General features: G+C 35.5%; 1 protein-coding gene across 13 annotated transcripts in view; it reads right to left on the reverse strand.

The window, feature by feature from the left end:
* The window catches only part of LOC134665829 (3',5'-cyclic-AMP phosphodiesterase), a 614694-nt gene that overhangs the window by 58569 nt on the left and 530280 nt on the right, over positions 1–25845 (reverse strand). For all 13 annotated transcript variants that reach the window (XM_063522834.1, XM_063522831.1, XM_063522833.1 and 10 more), the window contains 2 exons: positions 23478–23579; positions 995–1059 (listed from right to left, as the gene is read on the reverse strand). In XM_063522834.1, the coding sequence (XP_063378904.1) occupies positions 995–1059; positions 23478–23579 (167 nt within the window). The remainder of the gene's footprint in view (positions 1–994; positions 1060–23477; positions 23580–25845) is intronic.

The raw sequence follows: 25845 nt of genomic DNA on the forward strand, positions 1-25845 counted from the left end.
ATGGAATAGAGTAATTGGGATTCAAGTTTGATGGGACAGATTGAATGGTCACTAACTCAGTGCTTCCGTGCTTTTAAAGGTTCGTTTATTATACTTACTAGTACCTACCTATATTACATTACCCTCTATATATATATCCTTGTACTAATTCTTTTAGTGTGTAACCGAGAAAGTATACCTATAGTTAATCAGGAATTTCAAAAACAACTTAACAACTCATTACTATTAATGCTCTATATATGGCTGTTATAAATTCTACTCTATTGACAACTTTTCGAATTCAAATTTCAACCAATAACAGGCGTGTCTGACTCCGCGATTTCGTTGCTTTGCTACAGGTAGCTTAAAGTGTATCCGTTCGACCCCAATTTTGGGGTTTGCCATAAGCCGCGCGTGGCGCTGTCGCCACCTAGCGGCCATATCTGTGCTGATCGTGACAAACGCGTTTTGTTAGAGAGTGAGTCTTCTGTACCTAGTACTATTATTTATTCTGTGGTACTGTACTGTTTTGATGTGCTAATAATAGGCCTTACTAATTGATCGAATTTATGACTCGTATAGTCACAACATATTAAAGCGTATAGTCATAATTGGTGGAGTGATCTTTGACCGGTGATAATCTACGAGGCTAAGTAACGTAAGCAAAATACTTCCCATTTATTCAGTATAGGTAATATTTCGTCATTATTCTGAGAAATACTTCGGTAACTAAATAAGTACATACTAAGGTAATTTCATTGTTCCCGTTTCCGGTCCGGTCACTAAAAATCCCGTTACGCTGAAGTGATGACGTGATAATTGTATTAAGTAGGTATTAAGGGCGAACCGATTCCCGATATTTGGCTGGTGGATTTGGCTGTGCCCCGAAATTTGAGAGAAAATTGGGGACAATGTTCTGTGTCGAATGGGTTCGCGAGGACTAATGAGGACTACGTTTGTACAAAAAGGTGGTTTCACGCGGGTCCTCCGCTTTCGTCTGAAGTAGCGTACTTACCTCCAGGGTTGAGGTTCTTCGGTTGAGGCGTGACTGCCGTCGCCGCGCCGGAGGACCTCCGAGACCTGGAACGAGAGCATTGCCACATTATTATCATGATAACCAGCTGATTTATCTTAGATTGTAAACATGGGGTTGGGCACACTGGTAGCCGCCATCAGATATATCGGAACAGCCGAGGTGCTCAAAAATATCTGAACACGCACCCTAAAGCGTTGACAATAGAGGCGTGTTTAGATATTTGTTAGCACCTTGGCCGCAACGATATATCTGAAGCGACTGTACAGTTGCATCATAATAATAACGTTAAAGAATGTTATTATGATTTGGGAATATATATTAGGGCTTTCCGATAAACATAAGTTATTATATCGTGAAAATAGGACTTATCATTTTCTGGAGTAAATTGACATTGAAATACTTAATAAGTTTGATTTGTACGGTCGTACGCGTATTTGTGAGATCTCATCATCCAGTTTGATAAATTAAATGAAGCACATTATTATCTTCTTGGACTTGTTATATATACGAGTATCTAGACAGTTTTTTTAAGGCAAACACTTTTTCAACACAATGTATAACATGACATGAACAATGAAATGACAATGATGAAACCTTTACAAGAATTGATTCTGCTTACATACATACTTTTACCTTACATACTTTATACCTTATCATACAGTAAACTTTAATATCATAATGATAATCTAAGATCCAATATCTAGATATAAACTTAGGTACTGAAGAAATGAAATATTTTCAAAGGATTTAATTATTTTCTCATTAGCGTACCGGCGCAGAAAGGACGCTGAAATAAAATGTCCTAAAAATAGGTGTAATTTCCTGCTTGCGACACAGGCTAGGCTTTGTTCAGGCCTGATCATATGAACATAATCGTTTTAAGGGGCCCACTGATTACCAGTCCGCCTGCAGTCTCTGGCCTTATCGGGCGACCTGCCGTCCTAGACCAATAACGTCCACAAACATAAGCGATTATTGCCGGCCGGCAATGGTCTGCTGCCACCTCTGCGACTACAGACGAGTCGTCATTTTCCCACCGTACGGCCGCCTGCCGGCAATAGTCTGATATAATTTTGACAGATCCCTACAAATTGACAGTTCGCCGGACGATGTTAGCCTGTCAGTTAACCGCAGCAGGCCACACATTAACAGTTCTATTTCAGATTTTGGACTGACGGCTATTCGGACTACGGCTCGTCGATTCCGGTCAGCGTCGACAGATATCTGCCGGACAGTCCGTGGCCTGCAGGCCAATTTACACACATATTATCAGATAGCCGGCCGGTGGCCTGTTGGCCGTCATCTGTTGTCAGTCGAGAGCCTTCAGTTTCGTGTTTTTCAACTAGTTTAATTTTTTCCTCAAAATGGACTGTCGACGTCAAAGATAATGTTTACACTTTTGGACCTTATTCCTTTGTAATAAGGCAAAAAATGTAAACCTATATTTTACTACTACAGTGAAACCTGGTTAATTGGTTACTTGTATAAATGGAAAACCTCAATAGTTGCAACCAAAGCTCTGGTTCTGGTCCTTTGGAACCAAAGGTCCTCTATAATTGAAATTATGAAACTTTTTTTATTAATTAATTATTAGTTACATGAAATTTGATTTTGATGTTTTTCTTATGTTTGCCTCCGTAATTAAACAGATTGCATAAAGTAGTTAGTTACCTACTCTATAATTGTAACAGTTCCATTGTTTGGTCCTATTTATTATTTCTACTAGTAAAATAGGATGTACTTTAAATATTTATTTATTTCATTATTTTATACTTTATTGCACAAAAGGTGGACTTAATGTTTTAAGTTATTCTTTACCAGTCAATTACTGGCCCAACCAGAAACTATTTTACAAGCTTTTATTACCTAACTGACTTTCAAATCTGAGAAGGACGAAGGTTATCAATAGGGAATATTACGCGAAACTCTGCGTAGGGGGCGCCAGACCGTTACAGAAACGAAATACCAAAAAAAAAAAAACCAGAAAATACCAGAAAAAGGTGACGAAGTGGATTACTATATCTGGTGATGTACGTAATTTTTTTGTTTGATTTCTTGTAAATTATAAAAATCTATTACAAGGTATCAAACAAAAAAATCACTCGTAAACCGCCCAAGTGGACCTAATATTATGTAGAAAAGGTTTTAAAGAGTAGAATGAATAAAACAAAAACATAACAGTAAAGTATTTTCATTTCTTTCAATTTGGTATACAAAGATAGCACCTAAATAAGAGCCGGTGTAAGTAAAAGTAGGTTGAATCCACCGCTTGCAGCTTCTAACTCCATATCCTATTTTTGTAATAATAGTCACATAGTAGGAGAATTGCAGGTAGGTAATATCGCCACGCCACGCTCTGTAACGCCGAACACTTTTTGCTCCAGATATTCTTTTAACTTAAAACGGAATGAATTAATGTTGTCATAATTCGGATCCAACTTGTAGCTGAAGAATTTCAGGCATAGATCTTATCTCTTGTCTAAGCAGGTACTTCGGTTAGGTTAGGTGAGGTATCTCCATACTTGCGCTAGTGTTCCTACCACGTGTCTTTATAGCGTACTTTATAGAATCAAATCGCACAATTTTTGCAGAATGTCAGTCATGAAAAAAATCAGAATTGTGATATTATGTTTTCGATTTTCTTATAAAGGTATTTTTCATAGCTAGTCTTTTCATTGCTAGCTGCCGTGAACGCCAACGATGGTATACCTCCCGGCGTTATCTTGAGAACTATTAAAATTTTAACCAGTGTTGTAGGTAATATTGGGAGGCTAATTTCCCTATTTGAATCTTTGAATGCTTGCTCCTTTTTTTCTCGGTTACACTTCCAGCAATCAATAATCATGTCTGTATTTTCGAATATATAAGCCACGCAAATACAATATGTCACATTTAAAATTAATAGAGAAAAAATAAGGTTTATGTTATAATTCTCTTTACGACATTTATTTTTGACTGACAGTAAACAACAGTTGCGAGGTAACAACATGATAAATAAAGAAAAGTCTTGACAAACTAGATACATGCAACCTTCGCATTGTTGTATTCAGGCCTTAAAATTGTATAAATTTTATACTGACATCTGGTGACGTAGTTTGCACATTCGGAATAATTTTATTTCGATTTGACAGAAGCCCTACCTTATTTAAGATTAATAAGGTCTACTGGCCGTAAATTGTGTATGAAATTACAAGCAAATATCAGCCTCAAAGAATTAAGTATTGGATCCGTGGTGTTCGAAGACAAAAAGTCGTATGCTTATATTGCTTATTAGGGACTATGAACTCTTAAGTATTAGGAATAAAATAGAATTTACTAATGCTGTAACGTGTGTCGATCGCCGGCCGGCTACCTCATGATGTGTGTTTGACTGGACTCGAGGCCACGGACTGTCCGGCGGATATCTGTCGGCGATGACTGGAATCGTCAGGCGGCCACACACGATCAGTTCGTGTAAGGCGTCAGGCCGAAAACTGACAGAAAACTGTTAGTGTGTGGCCTTTTGCGGTCAACTGACAGGCTGATATCGTCCGGCGGACTGGTAATCAGTGGGCCCCTTTACATAAAGCTTTTAGTCTTCGCGCGTATAATATTACATAAGTCTGATAGGAAACGTGCAGATTTTTTGAAAAGTAAATAAAATACATTGATCATTATACAGGGTGCAACATTTCTGGCAACTGAACTGAAAGGATAATGTTATAAGTGATCTACAATCGAGTTATTATAATCTGGATTAGAAAAAGCTGGATTAGAAAAAGTAAAACAAAATCGCTAAAATTAAATATTTTTATATCAGTTACAACTTTATAAAGTTATTTCCATTTTACGAGTATGTAAATTGACACTTTTCATGTCATTCATAGGATCTATTTACTAGGATTGAAACATACAGATTTTTGCATTAATGTTTAACAAACTGTATCTCAAAAATCCGCATTGGGCTAGCGTGGGGACTATAGCCCAAGCCCTCTCGCGCATGAGAGGAGGCCTGTGCTCAGCAGTGGGACGTATATAGGCTGAAATGATGATGATGATGATGATGATGATCTCAAAAATTAACGTGGTTTGAAATATTAACGTGATTAATATGTGAAAAATAACTGCGTAGCCTAAACAATTCCCCGTTTGCATAAAAGTCCCTCGTTCTGTCCCACCCGATATAGCGACTTAGTTATTCTTATCGTAATAATAACTAAAACTTGGCTTGGCTTTTAAGTCTAACAAGCCCTAGATAATCCTATGACCTTATTGTTACAAAGCGACCAAAATTTAACAAAGGTTTACTAAATAAATTAGCTAAAGCGCGAGTTAGATGAACAGATTTATGTTTCAATAACAGATTAAGATGTGAGATACTGGGAAAGGGCTATTTAAATGACACGATTTATTATTTCTATTTGGAGGGACTAATCTGCCTTACAGAAAAAAAACATATATATAATTACGCCTATTTCTAGGGGTACAGAAAAAAGATACGGTATTTATTCACAAATATCGCAATGGTGTCAACTCGGAACAAGAAAACTCATTTTATATCGAAATTACATGTGTAAGTGAAATGCGGCGCCTTTGTCAGTTAAATAACCTGCTTCCAAAAGATAGTTTCCCACCCGCAATAGAAAACCAATGAATAATAAAACAACTCCAGAGTTCAAATTAGAATTTCTGACAGATAGAATGAGAGGTGGACTTTCAAGTACAGTCAAATACAGTCAGTCAGTATTTAGTACAGTCAAGGGAAAAGGAAAATGTGGTCGAAGAGGCACTTGCTCCTTGGGAAAGGAAAAAAACAATTTCAAAAATATTGTTCTTGGTCGTACCTACTACAATAGAGGTGAACCCGGAAGACTTGACATACATGTTTTAAACAGTCACGTACACAGAGGAAATAATACAAATGAATGTAAATAAAACAGGAAATATATGAATATAAATTTAAATTGTGTTTAGTGTTATCATTATCATAAGGCAGATAGTTTTTTAATCTTATAATCGTATTGTGGTCTAATTACCGCGTATTACCAAGGACACAGTCAATTAATCATTTAGTAGGATTAATACTTAATACAAGACAATAATAAGTTAATAAGTTACATAATGATAAAAATATTAAAGGTCTACAACATACTTTTCATCATCATCATATACCTAATATAATCGGTTACTCACAATTCCACTGACGGATATAACCGTTCTAGATCTCCAGAGCGACCGATTGCATTACATGCTACCCTAATACATAAGCTTTTATTAAAATACTTATATTTGTAGAGTTTAATCTAATCCAATGTCATACATACTTCATACATGACTTGTATTATCTTAAAACCGGTTACTATTTTTATTATAAACCGTAAAAAGTTAAGTTATCTAGTAATTACTCTTAAAGTATCTAGTAATTAGCGATCTAAAACCTTCTAAATAAAATATGTATTAATATAAAAACCGGACAAGTGCGAGTCCGACTCGACCACCGAGGGTTCCGTACTTTTTAGTATTTGTTGTTATAGGCAGCAGACAACAGAAATACATCATCTGTGTAAATTTCAACTGTCTATCTGTTACGGTTTATGAGATACAGCCTGGTGACAGACAGACGGGCAGTGGAGTCTTAGTACATAATAGGGTGCCGTTTTTACCCTCTGGGTACGGAACCCTAAAAATGTGCAAACGATTAGGGCACAGTTTTGTATAAACTGTTTTACTTCGGAGGTCGCATGGTACTCTCTGTAAGCTTTGCTTAATACGATCAACTTACTTGTCAAGATCAACAACAAAACTAAACAACAAAGTCATTTTATAAAGTGGTTATTTCTAGTAAAAGCTTTGAGGAGATAAAATTTCTTTTCATATTACGGGAGCGTTTGATGTTCGTAAGATTTTGTTAGAATAAATAGATTGCGTGAGTGGCTACGGGAAAGAGGCAGGTGGCGGCTGTTTCACCGACAAGAATAAATAATAGGTAGCTACATGATATAGATGAACATACTATGAGGGCAATTCGAAGTTACATTGTGATTTCAAAATGATATCTAAACGATGTTAGTCGCCCTTGTGTCTCGCTTGCGACTCGACAAGTACGAACGAAATGCATGCGCGATTGAAATCATTTAGATGTCACAATGTGAGTTTGAATTGGCCTCAATGAATATGTAATCCACGACAATTTCGTATGACGTCTGCGGCTTTCAAAGCTGAGGGTCTACCGCGAACCACGTTCGACGTGTTGCCTGTCGCACTTGTAAACTCGTACGTAAGTGTGACAAGGAGGCAACACTTCGAACGTGGTTCGCGCCGCGGTAGGCACTCAGAACTTGGTTTTGATTGATTGGCTGTGGATACTGTGCACTTTAGTAGCCTGTCCTTGATTATTAAACTAATACTTGTGTGTAGGGTTTGCAGTGCAATCCGGATCCGTATCAAATTATCCGGATCTGGATTTGGATCCGCGGATCTTGCCATACGTTTCGGATCCGTCGTGCAAACTCTACTTGTATGCTTAGAAGGGATTAGATCCGTTCCGGTATGGATAATAAATAAACATTATTGCACAAATTGACTAAGTCCCACAGTAAGCTCAATAAGGCTTGTGCTGTGGGTACTGAGACAACGATATGTATATAATATATACATATTTATAAATACTTAAATACATAGAAAACATCAATGACTCAGGAACAAATATCTGTGTTCATCAAATCAAAATACGCGTACAGACTACATTCGTCATTTTATCAGAAAAAAAATGTTATACTCAATGCTAATGAAAAGCGACAATTTCTATAAATAGCTATAAATTGTACGGTTTCATTCCTCTACAGTATACCAATTCTAAATATAGTCAATTTGTCACTTTCTTTATTAGAATTTGTCATAATTTGTGTCACTCATGAAAATATTAAGGAGCTTTATGTGCTGCCTGTCTGAATGAAATGATATAAGGTGGTGGTACTAGTGCTCGACATGCTAATGCCCAATAGATGACACCGTGCTATCACCTCTATTGACAATGACTTAAGTTTCAAGATGACATGTACTGGGACCGCGTCGAGAACCGGTACCACCACCTTAGCGTCAATATATCAATAAGCGTCGTCCACTCGGGGGCCGATTTTTTTATTTCGAGCGCACGAATTCTCCCTTCAATAATATCACCACTACTAGGCATTTAAATTCTATGAATAGAATTACAAATGAGTGGTCAATACTGGATTCCCAATTTCTATAGCTCATATTTCAAAAATTAGCATTTAGCCGTTTTCCACAGATTTGCGAGTGACGAAATCGACCGCTAGAAAATCAATAATTGGCCCCCTGTTGTATGAAATACCACCCTTAAGAACCGATATGTATTCCTCCATCGGGCTATATTTAGTAGGTATGTACATGTACAAAAGCTATTACGTCTTGAAAATTTCTTCATTCAATCGCTTTTGTCGTTATAAATGGTATTTTCTAAACAAAACGTAACTGATACGCTTTCTTTTGCTTGTAAAAGAACAAGTATAAATTAATAGCATACGAATCTTGCGATGAAAACAAAAAAGTCTTTCTAACACGACGGCTAAGTCATTAAACTGAACATCTTGATTACATTCTCCTAAGTTTAGCTAAAGCGAAAAAGTGGTCTTTTGTAGTCTCTCTACTTGTAAATTTGTTAGAAACTTGAACTTATGGTCCTTTTGAAATGGAAACTGACAATGCAGATGTGTTCAGCTCTTAGCGTGTATCGTCCTTAAAGTTTGATACATTTTACAAGCGCTGAAAGCTACAATTTCATATAAAGTTATCTTATCTTACAATAACTTGAGTCTATTCTCAAACGTATTGCGCGGTTATTTTACGATGTAACGATAAAAAACTTTGGTAAAATTTTCTATTTTAATGTAGGGAGCATTATCGCATACCTAATACGAATACATACTGAATACTGACATAATAACGATGATAAATTTGTTTTTTATCGAATCCAAAAGTTATTTATTATCGATAACTCAGTAACACAAAACAGGTTAATCGCGTGGCTGACGGTGAGAAAATACAAGGGCAGGAATTTGAAATGGCCCCCTCTGCCCCTATATCCACGCTGCGGTGACGGCCGGCAGACAGCGGTTGGTAAATTTTGACGGTAAGTAAATACAAATTGATATAAAAACTACTTTATTTGGAATAACAAGTTAACAGCTGCACAGAATGCACGTCGTTCAAGTCGTTTGCATCGTAAACTCGATGTTCACGGACGGCGTTCAGTTCTAAGAATAGTAACGAACGTATAAACATTTATATCATAACACAAATGGTAGATATGAATCAGTATGTTCATATTAGAAATTGGAACTTTAAAAAAAGATCTAATATTTATATTGTTTCGATATGTACAAAATTGGTGCAAGTGAGCAAGTTGCACAGTGGTAAAAAATATCGGTTAGAGATCAAAGTTGTAAAATGGTAACACCGTTTCAGCTTCATTTGTCAAGGTACTCTTATCGGCATTGCATATGTGCAGATATTAAACTGTAGTGAATAGTTAACGTACATTTGAAAATTCTGCTCTTCTTCTTCTTGGTTAGTACACTTTTGCCAGAGTGGTCGTGGTCATCATTGTGAATCTCGATGAGTGATGATCTTGCTAATACGGCGCCATTCGTGGCGGACTGCAGCTTTCCGGGTACAGTCGTAAACCGAGCACTTAGTTGCGACCTTGATCTGGTCTGTCCATCTCATTGGTGATCTACCACGTCCCACGCACGTCTGGTGCCTTTGACTTTTCCCTGCACTACGAGACGCTCTAGGGAGTCATTACCACGACGAGAAACATGGCCGAAGAAGGTCAGAATGCGTGACTCCACTGTGGTTGATAGGCGCTGTCTGATGCCGAGTTCTTTTTTAATATGGAGTCATTTGTACGAAACTCTGTCCCAGCACCACATCTCCAACGCGTCAACTCTCTTCTTCTCGGTTTCACAAAGGGTCCATGTCTCTCACATTTGAAAAGACACTACTGTAATTTATTGTTTTTAGTTGTTTACATATTAGTTATTACTGAAGGACGCGCTCAAAATAATGTGACTAGTGAAACAAAATAATTTCAATATTTTGTATATTTCAGCACTACTAGTTTTAACAATAACTATTTTTTTACACCTATTTGTACACTATTACTAGGTATTTCTGTACTTTTAGTCTGAGCTTCCACAAAGCATTCATCTCATTCAAGTAGTTCAGCTATTATACATTGCTTTAGTTAGAAGTAAAATTGAATCTGGCTCTTTAATCTGGAACCCGCATGAAAAATCCTACACCTTGCTTTTAGAAAAGGTACAGAAAGCTTTTCTCCGTTTCTTATATAAAAAAACTTACGGGTATTACCCCTTTTTATACCCAACCAAATTTTTGCTGGGCATGCTACGCTTTAACTCCCTCGAGATAAGGCGTAATGTCAATCTAATGTCTACTACATCTAAAATATTAAGGGGAGAATCAGACTGCCTAGACTTGGTGACGAAAACGACTACCTTTTTTGTTCCCGACAACTACCTACGTTGTCGTAGCCATCACCTCCTAGATAATGGAACCATTCACACGACTGCACACCAGTACTCTCCAATTGTCCGTTCCCGGACACTCCTTAATAATTTCTTATCTTTTGCACCTAACTCCGACTTGTTTGCCGACGAAAGTCATAAACTTTTTAAAGATTTTTTACGTTTTTGCGAATCAAACATGTAATATCTTAGTAGCTTATTAATTGCTTTATTATTTACTTTACTTAGGTACTTAATTTTACTACTTGATTTTACAGTGCATTGGTGTTAGCTGTAATGCTGTAAAATTTGATTTCAATAAATATCAAATATCAAATCTCTTTAAAAAAAACGAACGTTTTACCTGCGGCTATTAACGCTAAGTATTATGTTCGCTCTACATCTCTCCCCATACAAAACACAAAGCCCCATTTAAGTAGGTACTTGCAGAGACTGCATCAATTCAGATTTTCTCATCCGTAAAACTAGTGACTTACGATCAGACTTAGAAGTTTTTGTGGCAAAATAAAGTGATTGTCCAAATGAAATATCGACATGTCTGTTATCGATGTTACCTTAACTTTATCATAGATATTTATAACATAGTATAAATAATAGGTAACATAGCTACCGCGAAGTACACAACACGTTCGATATCTTCTTTGATATTTTGTTAGTTTTGTATTGTTTTGGCACTGTAACAGTTTACGTTTTTATTTTTTAGTACCTACACTAAATATAGTAATAAAGAAATTATGTACCAATTTGTAATTGATTTGCGTTCTTAATTTTTTTCGGTGATTTACAGCAAGCAATTTAAATTATATATTTTAATTATTAATCTGTTACAGACTTATCATTTTATCAAACACTCGTTTATGCTAGAAACACTTATACGTCTGCTTATGATTATGACGTTATTATTATGAATGTTCATCCTTAGCATTTTGCATTAGCGCTGCATCCAAGAGTAGCCGGGATACGATTGTTAGTCATTCTATTGACATTTCAATTCCCTGCAAGCACGCCGCTCGCACGTCGTCGCCAGTTTATCTTAAATACAGTCTTGTCTTGAATAATAATGCATAATATCTGAACAGATCTCAAGGGACATAAAGATATGGAATGAAAATCATCTATTATAATTTATACCAGTTATTGCTGAATAAAAAAATGCTGCTTTATTCATCATGATTAAGTCAAGTGTTCTTTTTTCTGGCGACTATGCGTGCATAATAAAGTTTCCTATTATCATTATATCAGCAGAGAGGCTTTCATTAATAGAAAATGTGACTCGTAAATATATTGTGTAGGAGTTAATAAAAAACGGAATAAATAAACTGTGAAATTATCTTCAATAGGTACTATTCTAGAATTAACAAGGCATGGCAGATAATCAAGAAGCGACTCGAGCAAAAGGCCGGGGTCAACCAACAGATGTGCTTATGTCTATTTTAGACGAGTCGCACAACACTATAAACTTATTTTTAGCTCGCATACAGTCTAGGGACAATCATTTAATTACTGCGTATTTGTATCGCTTCGGGCTGTTATTTTTAATTAAGCTTCTTATAAACTTAAGTTTTTGGGACTAAAATTGCTATAAAAATGGAAGAACGAAGAACAGAGGCTTTGCGATAAGTAACTATGTACAATGATTCTCATAGTTTGTGGCTGGTAGGAAGGTACCTAGTGTAGAAAGGTAATTTATAGGAATTACAGTACAAATTCTATAAAGGCTTTGTCCGTTATATGTATAATCTATTCCGTGTTTATACTATCCTAAAACTTTTTTTACTATTACACAATACAATAATAGAAACTTTAAGTAAAGTAGCTTATTGATATAATTTAGTTACACTAATTGTAAGTTTCAAAAGAATATTACTTTTTATTTTTTCGAACAACAAGTCATTACCCATCATGTTTATTAATCTTCGAACCTATTGTTCGAGTTATATCAATAGCCCTTTAAATGAAACGATACCTATCATTTTTATACATTGTAAGAGAAAAAAAGAATCAAACGAATATATATTTGGGACAGTCATATCAAGTTCGACATACGATGCTAACGAGATCGTTAAACTTCGTCGCACGATGGAAAATAACGCGATTTTGCTGACACTATCTTTTCACTTCACCCTTTGTCAAAAGCACCTGTCAAACGGACTTCATGAGTTAAGGGCAAAATCTTACTGTGCGAGTACCTAGGTACTTAATTTATTTATTTTGTGAGTAGTTTTCAACGGTAGTTTTACTTTCAAACACTCGAATTCTAATATTTCTAATATTAATATTAAGTACATCACGTCGATAGAGTTCGCTTGACGGGAAATCGGATTAAAATGCCAAAAATTCGACTGTGGTGAAAAAACTTGAACAACAATGCACACATGACTGACATGACACATATTGCCTGGCTTAAAAAAACAGTATTTGTATACTAAATCCGTAACTTCAAATTCTAAATTAAGTATTTCTAAATTTAAAAACTGTTTTAGCAACAGCTACATTATCTTTAAATTTGTGTTTCTTCACACAATACTATATCCAGTGGCGGATTTCCAGTGTTGGCCTCCCTAGGCCCCAGGCCCTATAGTAACTACTAGCCGCCCCTTTCTCAACACCCATATATAGACTGCCGTCTTGCTGCCGCCCCTAATATCTTGCCGCTCTAGGCCCGGGCCTACTGGACCTTAGGGCAAATCCGCCACAGACTAACGGCTCGATTCGGAAAATGAATTAGATTCCTACTACACTTCAACAAGTTACGATATGGATAATTTAAAGATTTCGTTTCCGCGATTCTGGAGGTCCTCTTGAACGATTTCGACAAGTTACTTATGACTTAGATATCCAAGTCACATCTAGTCGATATCTAATGTACTTACATCTAGTTGATCTCTAAATCGTCTATAGATCTTGTGATTAACTCGAAATCCGAATAGACCTGTATATCACGTTTTCATATTCAGTAGATCGCATTTTGATAACAGAACTAGTCATAGACGACCAATTAGCGTAACTTTTGTCCCCCCCACTTTGTCTTCTAGAAAACAACCCTTAGATATAATTACATCGTTATGCTGAGTTGAGACATCTGGAAAGTGGGTTTGTTGTATGGTAGGTAAGTCCCTTGAATTAAATAAGCTTTCGCCCACACTCCGCTAGTAGGCATTACTGTCCTTCCGTTATACGGACGTGCAAACGTCTGATATAGATTGGTATGACTTTTTTACCGACAAGTGAATAATTTAGGTTGGTAGGCCTACCAAAAAAGCAATTTTTTTTTAAACATTTTTCGTATTAAAATTTAAAATACTTGCATGTTTTCTATCCGAGTAGTATTTTGCACAATATATTACTTATTTACATTATTCCGTCCCCATAGACTTGCCTTTCCTATAATTATACACCCTAATAATTAATAATTATACACACAGCCCACGTAAGTACTTTTACGTAATTTGCTCAGGCTTAAACACCCATAGAAATAAATGTCTTTCGGTCAGAAGAAGCCCACGCCACGCAGCGAAGTTGGCCTCAGAGCCCTCGTAGGGCTTACCTACCTTTGACTGCCAATTTAATAGGAGCTAACTAGGCATTGCCGGAAATAATAGGGCTGTAGCTATAGTTCGTTTTTTTTAGCATTAAAAAGAACTTGCAAGAAGGTAAGCGATCTTGACATGTCTTTTAATGGAAAAACGCTTTTTAAAAATCTAAAACTATTACTAATGAAAGCAGAAGAATATAAATGATCGTATTAGATTCATAATTGTTACATATTTGCCGTAACTTATTTTTAAAATGTGTTTTTCAATTAAAAGACACATCAAGATTGTTTACCTTATTTCTAATGCTAAAAAAACGAACTATATAGGGAATGACTAGAAATCTACCGTACGAATTTATTTAGTTTTTGGTTACGATACGATTAGAAAAACGCGAGAAACTCAAGTAGGTAACCATTTAGGTATTACAGTAAGTAAGTACAGACTTAAGAAATAATACCTCTTACAATGATCCGTGCATAACAAGCATTACCATATTGGAAATTGAATGTTTCTGAGAAATTGAGTATGATATTCGTGATTTTTACGAAAGTTGTATAAAAACACAACCTTTAAGGAAAACCGACTGCGAGACCTACAATAAATAATATGTTTTTTCAATATAACTAAGTAATTGTCGAATTCTAATAAAATGAGTAGGTAAATGATAAAACATTGCCACTTTATCTGATACCTACCTACCTCTAATATTTTGTTATTAACGATTTCAGCATCAAAGCAACGGATTATTCTTATAGAGATTCGATATTTTGGTGTAATAATTTACTTTAATTACAGTCAAATACCCTATTTCTCGGTGGATTTAATCCACAGATAAAAAAAAACAATATCACTTCCCCTCCACCCTCGCCATACACTACGAGTACCTGTTTTGATATTGAACATACTTACACAACATAATTCCATAAAAATACGAAACACATAATGCTTGCATAAAACACTTTTAATAGTTATTTAGTTTAAAATTGCGATGACAGTAAGAATATACTCAGTTGACAAAGATTTCAAAGAATCCTTTCTTTACCCCGGGTTAATTTCACTTTGTATAAATTCCAACGACTTACGCGACAATCGACAAGAGAAATTCTGTTTCAAATCTTAGCATTATTGCGTTTTATACGTAAAGGTACATGGTATCATAAAATGTCAGGGTAAATTTTGTGGCGTCATTTACTTTTAAAAGAACTTTCACTTCAGCTAGAGTAAAGTGTTAACATGATATTAAGTTCATTGTTTATTTTTTTAAGGATTTGATGGTACAGGTTGATTATTACATCGCCAACATACATATTTCAAGAGCATTTTCAGTACCTATGCGTATTTTATGTTTTATCACGTTGAATTTGTACCCATGCCTTTACAGAAAATTGTGTTGAAAGTTAAGTTATTGTTAAATGATGATGATGAATGAATGATGTTAAATTTCCACATCTTTGTATAATCCTAAAATATTTTATTTATATATATTCAAATAGAGTATTGCAATTCGGAAGTGTCTAAATAATAAAGCGTGAATTTTCGGATAACTTACCAATATGATTTGTTTAATTAAGAAGGTAAAGTCAGATTAAGAATAGTCTGCAGCGGATTTGATAGCCCACGCAGTGAAAGTGTTATTTTAAACGTCAAACTTCTATGAAAATGACGTACCTATAAATGACACTTGCACTGCGTAGGCTATCAAATCCGCTGCAGATTTTTTGGTCCGACTCTACATACTTCACCTTCATTCAATTTTGCAGCTTCTCTAATGTATTTTATACTAGTATCTGGAAATATTTATGTCATTTGTGATGCTCTACATCTATATAACTTTGAATGGAGTTTTAAAACTTTAGCAGTTTCAAAAGAGGTCAAAAGAGCTATTAAGAAAAGCGAATTAGGCAGCCAACAAGTAATTAGGTAGGTATGCGATGTCGAAAACTTTACATATATTGAATGAGTATAGGGGCCTTCCACGAGACTGTCGCTTACAAAACGCAATTCTTCTAATACTTCTGGAAATGTTGAGTATTAAGCGATATTGGGTCAGGTAATATTTCATGACTTGGCTAACAAATTGGCAGTATATTATCGAGATTCACGTATTTTATTGAGGTAGCTGCCATACAAGGCAAAAGCGTTATGTAAGCGACAGTCTCGTGGAATGCCCCTATAAACGAAAAGTTGTAAGTAATTAGTAGTTGTCACTAATAGTTTGTCCAGTATTCAAAATTGTCATAATTATGCCTCTGTATAAAAAGGAAGTGTACAATTGTACATTAATATGTATTTCATGAACGGTATTTTACTTTGAATTGCAACTAAAGAAAATAAATTGCATTTTTATTGAAGGACTAATTATAATAGGAATATATAAATAGCATTCCTAATTAGCGATTTGTTAACAACTTTTCCTTTGCCTTAGGAAATAAAATGCTTTTAATTAAGCATTCCATTACGCTGTATTTTCTATTTTCAAGCGCCTAGATTTTTCAACGTTCAATTGTGAGAAAAGTTTATAATGACAGTTCCTCAATTTGTTCTTTCAAATCGGTGCAAAGTTAGCTTAGACGAACTTTTATCAAAATTCTAAAACATAGGTAATATTACGTTGATCTGTTTGCCGCTACTGTACGGCTACCATCAGTTTGGCATTGACATAAACGCTATCGTGAACGTAATTTACTTTCTATGCATCTAGCCCGTACTGACATATTAGTGCGAAAAAGATATAATTATAGAAAGTAAATTACGTTCACGATAGCGTTTATGTCAATGCCAAACTGATGGTACCCGCGTTGGGGAGACACTCTTGACTTCGGTCGTGCTCGGCTCCGTTCGGCTCAGCATTGCTCCGAGCAATTATTAGGATTGGCACCACTTGACTTCCTTGTGCGTGCACGACCGCAGATAAGATAATCACTTGTATTTTGACAACCCTAAATGGCCGAAAGGGATAGTGCTATATATATTAGAAAGGGATAGCATGATTCGTCCTTGAATCGCTGTCAAACTTCGGGTTTGTAGGAAGTTTCCTTTCTGTACGGTAGTACTATTGATTATTCTGTGATATTAGTGCGAAAGAGATATATAGAAAGTAAATTACGTACGTTCACGATAGCGTTTATGTCAATGCCAAACTGATGGTAGCCGTACAGGTACAGAAACGTGTGCCAGACGCACATGGCCGGTGCGTATTGGCAAAACGTCAGAACAACGTGTGGGAACATTGAAGTGTCGCAAGGCCGTCAACCCACAAACGCCTACACCGCGTCTCGTGCACGCGCACCGTCACTAGTTGCACGTCACGGCTACGTCACTACTACATTCAACTATAAAATCATATATTACTAGGTATTTTGTTGTGTTGTAATAAATGTATTTAGTATTACGAAATTGGCCGGTTAATGCTGTTGGAATACAAAAAATATAATTTGTAAAATGAATTAATTTTGTTGGTTGCTGAGTGTAGATAGTTTGAGAATAAAATGATACATCAACTATATCTACCTATACGCGGTGTGATGCACAATATGCACATGAGCACATGTGCACAAAATGCACGACAGACTGTCATTTAAATGCGAATGCGAAATAAAAAAAAGTGCGAATATGAATGTCGATCCTGTAATCTACAGCTAAATATTCTTACTTTTAACGTTTTTTTATCAATATGAAATGAGATTTAGAAAATTGTAAAGCTAGATTCAGACATTGAAGCAAATCTGAATTTACTGTAAGAACATCTATAGGTACCTACATTTTCTATGATTAACTTACTGCCGTATTCGAACTTTAAGATACGTCAACTAATAGATCTAGAAACGATATGGATTAGATGTGTCAGTGTCAAAAGTGACAGCATTTGTTTGAAGAAACGTCACATTTGACACTGACATATCTAGTCCATATCGTTTCTAGATCTATTAATTGACGTATCTTAAAGTTAGAATCGGGCCGTTAAATTATTGGGCTGGACCACGCTGGACTCATTACCTGACACCGGGAAGAGCTATACATGATTACGATTAATAGTAGTCTATGAAGACATCATTTGTGTCGTGTGTTCCAGTGTCGAAAGTACCAAGCTGATTTTTTTTACCGAGTTTCAAATGGGTAAGAAAAAACCGTAGTCGGCTTTTAGTTCTTTTCAAACGTTTTACTTGTTTTATAAAATGTACTGGTAGTCAAAATATACAATACTCTCATTATAATATGCGTTTAACAATCTACAAATATTTAAACACCAGTATCACATTCGTAGTTTGCTCGCTTCGTATGTTGTGCACAGTGCCTTTACCACATCTACGGTGCTCGACCTTGATCATGCTCACGCGCATGTGACGTAGCCGCCTTCGTAGGCTGAGTCGCTGATATGCATTGTAAATTATTACCAGTAAGTAATTCTGATAAAGATTTATAACTAGTTGTGAGTCATAAACAATAATTACCACTCTATTAAACATACACGTAATGTTATTGCTATTTGATGCAAATGAAGAATCTACATTAATTATAGGAGTAAGAATTAAATGGCAAACATAAATAATTTATTAAATATTACCCTCTTGCCTCTTTGTAGAATAAACGTTTGGTGATAAAACACCTACGTCTTGATGAATTTAATATTTAACTATGAAAATAGAAAGAAAGAAAATTACATTTATATTAGAGATGCCCCGAATAGTGAATTTGGCTGAATACCGAATACTGAATATTCGGACCCTCTCTCGGCCGAATACCGAATATTCGGCATAACATGCGAACATTTTGAGTCACAATTATTATGAAAACTGTTCGCCAACAAAGCACAACGTTTGCTAAGATTTATATTTTAATGTTGAACAGAATTAATGAATGTAGTTAGTCAATCAAATCAGAGTAATCAGACCCGTGATAAAAATAAAATATTTTGTAATCAACAAATGCTCAAAACGTGCCTTCGTATTTAGCTACTCTCCAAGAATACATTTTAAATATTAAATGTACATACATACCTAGTTTTTGGTTAGGTATACAGGGTGTTTGGTACATCGTTTGCTAAATTAAAACAGCAGATAGGTTGAGTCATTTGCTATTTACTGCCATCTATCTACACACGATTAAAACTTAAAATAAAATTGAAAATGTATATATTAATCAAAATATGTTTACGGATAAATGATTTTTAATTTTAATTGTTCCATACTGACCCATGTTCTTTCACTGATATGTGTTAAAATTGTTAAATATCAAACGGTGTCGTCAACGCCATCTAGCAGAGAATAGGCCAAATGTGTGTGCGCCATCTATTCGAGAATGACTTTTTCTTGATTTCCGAGGCACGTTTTTTTCTTAGACTTTATTTATCTTATACGGAGTTACATGTATCTCTGGTATAACCATGAAAATCGAAGTTCGTAAATTTCGAGCAACTATCTCAGTTACTCTAATTACGTAGCCGAGGGCCCTTTGACATTTACGACAACGAAACAAAGAAAAACAGGGATAAAAAGTAATATGAAATAATTAAGACACCTAAACAATAAAAACATGAATTTTAATATTGACTACCGTCATTAGTAATTTAAATTTAGAGGGTAAATAAATGAAATGAAATTATATACATTAATTTCGAGAATATCTGCTTTTTGATTCACTCCGACTAATCTAAAACATGCTTTTAAAACAGTTAATTAAAATGAGTCCTTTTCGAATAAATATACCCAGCTGCCAATTAAAAATATTTCACCTACACCCACGATAGACTGAAAATTTATCTTGAACAAAAATCCTGTAGTTCTACATATTTTCAATGCCGATTTTTAGGCTTGGCTCGGCTCGGCTCGAATGTAATTATAATAATTTTAAACATTCATGCAGCGGTTTAATTTTCTAATAAATAAGCTGTGATTGGTATCTTTTGTCCGTTTTCAATATTCAGCAATGCACATATTTGCATACTTCCAACGTTTTTGACATTGTATTGACGGTTACTACTTTATGCTTCTAAATGTAAAGGTGCTTATCAGTAGGTACGATATGTCTGCCCAAATTTTATACAGTAAGTACGCCGTTTTCAATTTCAATTTGAGACAATCACAATTTCTAAAACTAAGATGTACAAATACAAGTTTAGATATGATACTATTTTAAAGTATTGGGAGAGAACGTAAAGTCAAAATGATATTCTTTTCACAAATACTGAATAGAATACGTTTGTAAATAAAATATAAAAGCATTTTCACTCAATCGTCTGTATAGTACTCATCGATCTCGAGAAATTAGCAAAAAATTGGCAATTATGTTTCGGCTCTACTGAAAAGTTCATGTTTTTTACATCCGACCTTATGGAGCCCAAGGATAAATTTATGAACTAATGGAATTGAAATGTAATTTTCTCTGCTGTCGGCCCTTGTAATAACGAGTTTACCTGTTGGCTGACGTAACCATTTTCTGCATGTGGCGTGAAATGGAAACAATTTATTAAACTCCTACATGGGAACTTTTTACGCACTTTAACCGCACATGATTATTAAAATTTCGTAATCCTAAACAGATAATTTGCAAATACAAAAATAATTGTATTATCTCAAGCCTGATTAAGTTAATAGTGGTATTGTTAAATATCTGGGACACCGAGCTTTGCTTAGAAAACATAATATAAAAACTAAAAAATGCGATTTACATATTGCCACCGAAAACCCAAATATAACAAATTGCATCTATAATCGTTCGAGCCGTTTCCGAGATCCCCGAAACGCAAAATTGGTGAGTGGTGAGCTTTTATCGCGATTAATTACATAGAGGTACTCAAACTAATTACAAAAAGTGGGAAAACCTAACCTCGTCATAACAAGTTAATATAACTGTCAATATAACTGCCAGTCCGTTGGTGTCCTACATTCTCCCCACACGTGGAAGTTAATTATATATTATTTGCCACCTGGTTTGCGGCTGAGCATTTCTTTGGCTTGTGATATACTTAATAAATAAATATGTTAGATTACGAGGAGATCCTAATGACTTGACATACCTACGTGTATTTAGATGTCTACCTACCGAGTCCATATTGGGAAGCATGATAATTGATTGTCCTAATGTAATGTTACGCATAACACTCATTTGTTATTGTGCTGGATATATTAACATTTCTGAAAAATTATAACACAAACCTAACCTAACCTATTCTACACAACCTATGCAAAATATTTTCGAAAATACTTTCTGTTTCAGCTGGAGAAAAAATATGCGAAAAGAGATTTAATATAAATATTTATAAATACCCAGATATATAGAAAACAGTATGACTCAGGAACTATCTGTATTCATAACAGAAATCAATGCCCTACCTATACCAGGATTTTAACCCTGATGGACTATCAGCGTCATATGCAGGGTCACTAGCCACTAGGCCAGACAGGTCGTCAATGTCAGGAAATGTTGGTATTTAATGCTAGGTTTTCGATGAAGCATAAAATCATGAGGGAATATATTATACATCTGAGAATAAATTCAAAGTTGCATGCAAAGACTCCAATCCGCTTAAGCTAGCGTGGGAACTGAAGCCCAAACCAACTCCAACCTTGGGTGGGCCCAACCCAAGCTCTGTCGTATGTGAAACAAGGCTTGTGCCCACCTGTGCGACTCTATATAAGTCCCAGACATAAGGCTCAGGATGATTAGGGACAATTTGATTTCACATGTACTTTAAAACGCGCCTTACTCGTGTATCAATAACGTCTAACCGTCACATTCCTGACAAAATGTATGGAATTTGACATTGACCCTTAGTGTTGTGACGATTGATATAGTTAGACCAAGAAAAGTCTGCAGCGATTTTGATAGCCCACGCAGTGCAAGTATTATTTTAAACGTCAAACTTCTATGAAATTATGACGTATATATAAATAACACTTGCACAGCGTAGGCTATCACAATCGCTGCAGACTTTTCTTCGTCTAACTCTAAAGGGCCGTTAATGGGCATTTTCATTTTCACTTAACTGTGTACGTTAAGTGAAAATGTGTCGATTAACTTCAAACTCGGGTAAATCCATTGGACCCTCTCAGCAAATATCTAGTATCTACCCTATTACGTTTTCTTAATACCAAAATCGCATAATCTGACAGATGGATTTACCCGAGTTTGAAGTTAAGCGACTCAAATGCCCTTATATAATAGTTAGATCCAACTCATATAAAATTTAAATACCTGTTTTTATCTACGATATAACAAGATAAATCGATATTCATGCTTGAGCGGAGAAAGCGACATAATAAACATTAACCCACAAAATAAAACAATTGGCTGTCGTCATAAACGTGAGGTGTAACACATTAAATTTTATGATTCACTTCTCTTTCTGCCTCTTAACACAACTTCTGTGGACTTGCCAGAGTATTTTTTCATGCCACATTCAATTTGTTCTTCTTATCCTTTTAAAGCCGTCGTAAAACTGTGGCTGCCTATTTTTCGGCTTTACTCCGCCATAAACTTTGGCATCCATTCACTTGATTATTATTGTTTTCGTCAGTAAATCATGGATCACTTCTAGAGACGTTTTAGACTTGGTGAGGATGGTTTTTATCACTCGACTGGGGGAGAGTTATGTCTTTCGAGCGTATATGTTTGTAAATAGCTCTGAATCTATGGCTCATCCTACAACCTACAGCGATTGACGGTTTTCAAAGTATGTAGCAGATTTATCTGAGTTGTGGGAGTGACATAGGATATACATATATTATATTAATTAAAAAAAATCAAATTGCCGGGTTTTGGTTCCAAAATCAAAGAATACGTAAGTATTCGGGTTTTTGCATTCTTAGAATTAGATTTCTTGTAGCTTAATTCTAAACACTGGTCCACAGTTACTTAAGGTCAGTGCAGCCAAATTGGAATACGGATTAGGATGAACCTTCTTAAATAAGTCCAAAAAAATCCAATATTTATCTTTAACTATCTATCTGTTACCTGGATTCAAGTCTCACCTGAGACAATAATTTTTCCACCGTTAAATTTATTCTAAGCTTAATAGCATCGTTCGCAGATGTTTTTGCTTGTTAAGGTGGGTCTACGCTAGACGAACCGAGCACGAGCGAAGCACGAGCGGAGCCATTCTCGGCTTCGTCGTTCGCGGCGTCAAGTGTGGACGTACAACGAACACGTCCACGAGCGCACTGCGAGCGCGAAGCAAATCCCTTTGTGTTCGTCAAAAAACCGACAACTGGCGGAACGCAGCCGAGCACGAACGAAACGCTCGCAGCGCGCTCGTTCGTGGCTTGTAAGTCGGTCCACATTAGACGAATTGTGTTCGGCTCGTGGTCGGCTCGTGCTCGGCTAGCCTAGCGTAGACACACCTTTAAAAATTGAAACTTGGTATGAAAACGGGTTACTTACTTGGAGACTGGCACATTGGTGAGTGATAGGAAGTTGGTGCGCACGCTGCGCAGGCTCGCCAGGACCTGCGCGAACGGCGTCACGATCAGGTCTTCTCCATGGCTGTGGACAAAAACAACTCTGTTACAATTTTTCCACTATAATACAAAATTAATCACGGTAAAGATATTTCATAAAATGTAAGATAATTTAATTTACTTAAACATATATATTACTATTAAAAATATAGTAAAGCAATCAAATTATGTTCTCATTTAAGTGAATTTGTAATTCTTATGAGAATAAAGAATCTTTAACCGTATAAATACATAATTTGGGACAACATTACACAGAAAAAAACAAGTTACAGATCGACCTAGACCCAAACTAAGCTAAGAAAACGCAAAGAGAAACTAAGCAAATAGAGAAATACATACTTAGACACATAGGTAACATGCACAAATGAGGAAAATATTCGTTATAAACATACAAAAAATAATTTCCTTACCAGGATTCGAACTCGGGACATCCTGCTTCATAGGCAGTCACTAGCGAGTTAGCGACTACTAGGAGGCCGTTACTCAAGGCACTTATTAGAGTTATTAGACGTTCATTTAAAGAAAAAAAACCAAAAGAGTTATTTATTTTAGTTATAATTTTTTTTATCATTATACAAAAAAAATATACAGTCTAATAAATGCCTTGAGTAACGGCCTCCTAGTAGTCGCTAGTGACTGCCTATGAAGCAGGATGCATAACCCATTGGTTATTGTAGAAATTAGCATGACTAGATATATTATGCACGATAAGAGCGATGATCTTTGTGCAAAATGTTTTAGTTTTAGGAACGAAGTTGGTCATGTGTTATTTATTTTTATATACTTACTAACTATGATACTACTATGGATATGTACTATTTGAATATACTTATGTGTCTATTCTATATAATTATGCTTCCTTCAAGGCAATGTAAAGATTTAAATTGCGTTTGTCGCGCTTGAAGTGACAAAGCAGCTCTCTCATTTTCAGGAAAAATACTCGTAGCCCGTAGTTGGTCAAAAAATACTCTCGTAAGGACGGAAATTAAAATACAAAGGGCGGATTAGATGCTTCCGTTTTTTTCGGAGGACAGAAAATGTCAATTTAATATAACAATGCGACTGGAGTTCTTCAAATACGATGACTATGGCATTTGCAATGATAAATAGAATCTAAATTTATTTTCCTTAATTCTTCTTATTTCGTTTTCAGATTCTTTAAATTCGATTGGCTTAGAAGAAAAACATACGATATTACTTATTACTACGGACACGTTGTTATGTATTGGAAATAATACATACTTAGTATAAAATACTGAGTGTGTATGTACTAAGTATGTATGTATGTTAGTACTTGTACAAACAGTAAACCTCCTAACTGTACATCGGTGGACCTTATTACAAAAAACATAAGGTCCACCGAATTTACCAGTTTAATCTGGTCGTGAAACATAAATAATGAAAATAAAATTATTTGATCATAAAAGGAGTCATCGGTCTTTGTAGGTATGTGACGATGGCGAAGTCCCATAAACACAGGTAGGATGATTGATGAATGTTTTACCTAGCTCTAAAAGCATGCCGTCAAAAAATCAGTGTTTGAAAGCATCCTAAAAACAGTGTATTTGAAAATGTCGCCTATCAGTAAACAAGTTTCCGAAATATTGCCTTGCCTGCTACATATAAAACAACGAAGTAATATTTTGTTAACTAAATTTTGTGTCATTTGCCCAGTAAATACATCATTGACGCTCATTCTAAAAAAATAACACCAATATTTCAACAAATGTTTTTCAATAAATGAAAGCACTAATATCTATTTTCCTTGACATGTCATTTAAGTAGGTAGTAGATACATTACTTCCTAGAAATCAATAAGATGATTTGTTGGATTTTCAAGTGCTTTAAAATCTGTCATTCACAAGTGCTTGAGTGTTCGGGCGACTCGAGTTAGTTGTATATTTGACTCGCACGATCTCGCAAAGGCGAAAGGCGACGATCAACGTAAACCAGTTTCAAAGTTTGATTGGCATTAATCTCAATACCTACCTACCTTCCAAGTTCCAAGACGTGTTTGGGAAAGGCTGGGATTGTTTAAATCGATAATCAACGAACATCGCTATCCGTCAACAAGGTTAATTATAAACTAATTTAAACGGGTCTAGTCTTCAATGAACATTCTCTATGCATAAATTAGGAGAGACTGTAATTTTAGTACCAGTAACTAGATCTCTTCTAAGGACATTTAAATAACCTAATTTGCTATAGCAATAGCGAAGATCGTGACTCTTCCTTGATTCTAAATACAACATTTTTGTGGAAATTGCGATTTCTTACAGACTCATAATAAT

Source organism: Cydia fagiglandana, chromosome 7 (genome assembly GCF_963556715.1).
Source record: "Cydia fagiglandana chromosome 7, ilCydFagi1.1, whole genome shotgun sequence".
NCBI lineage: Eukaryota > Metazoa > Arthropoda > Insecta > Lepidoptera > Tortricidae > Cydia > Cydia fagiglandana.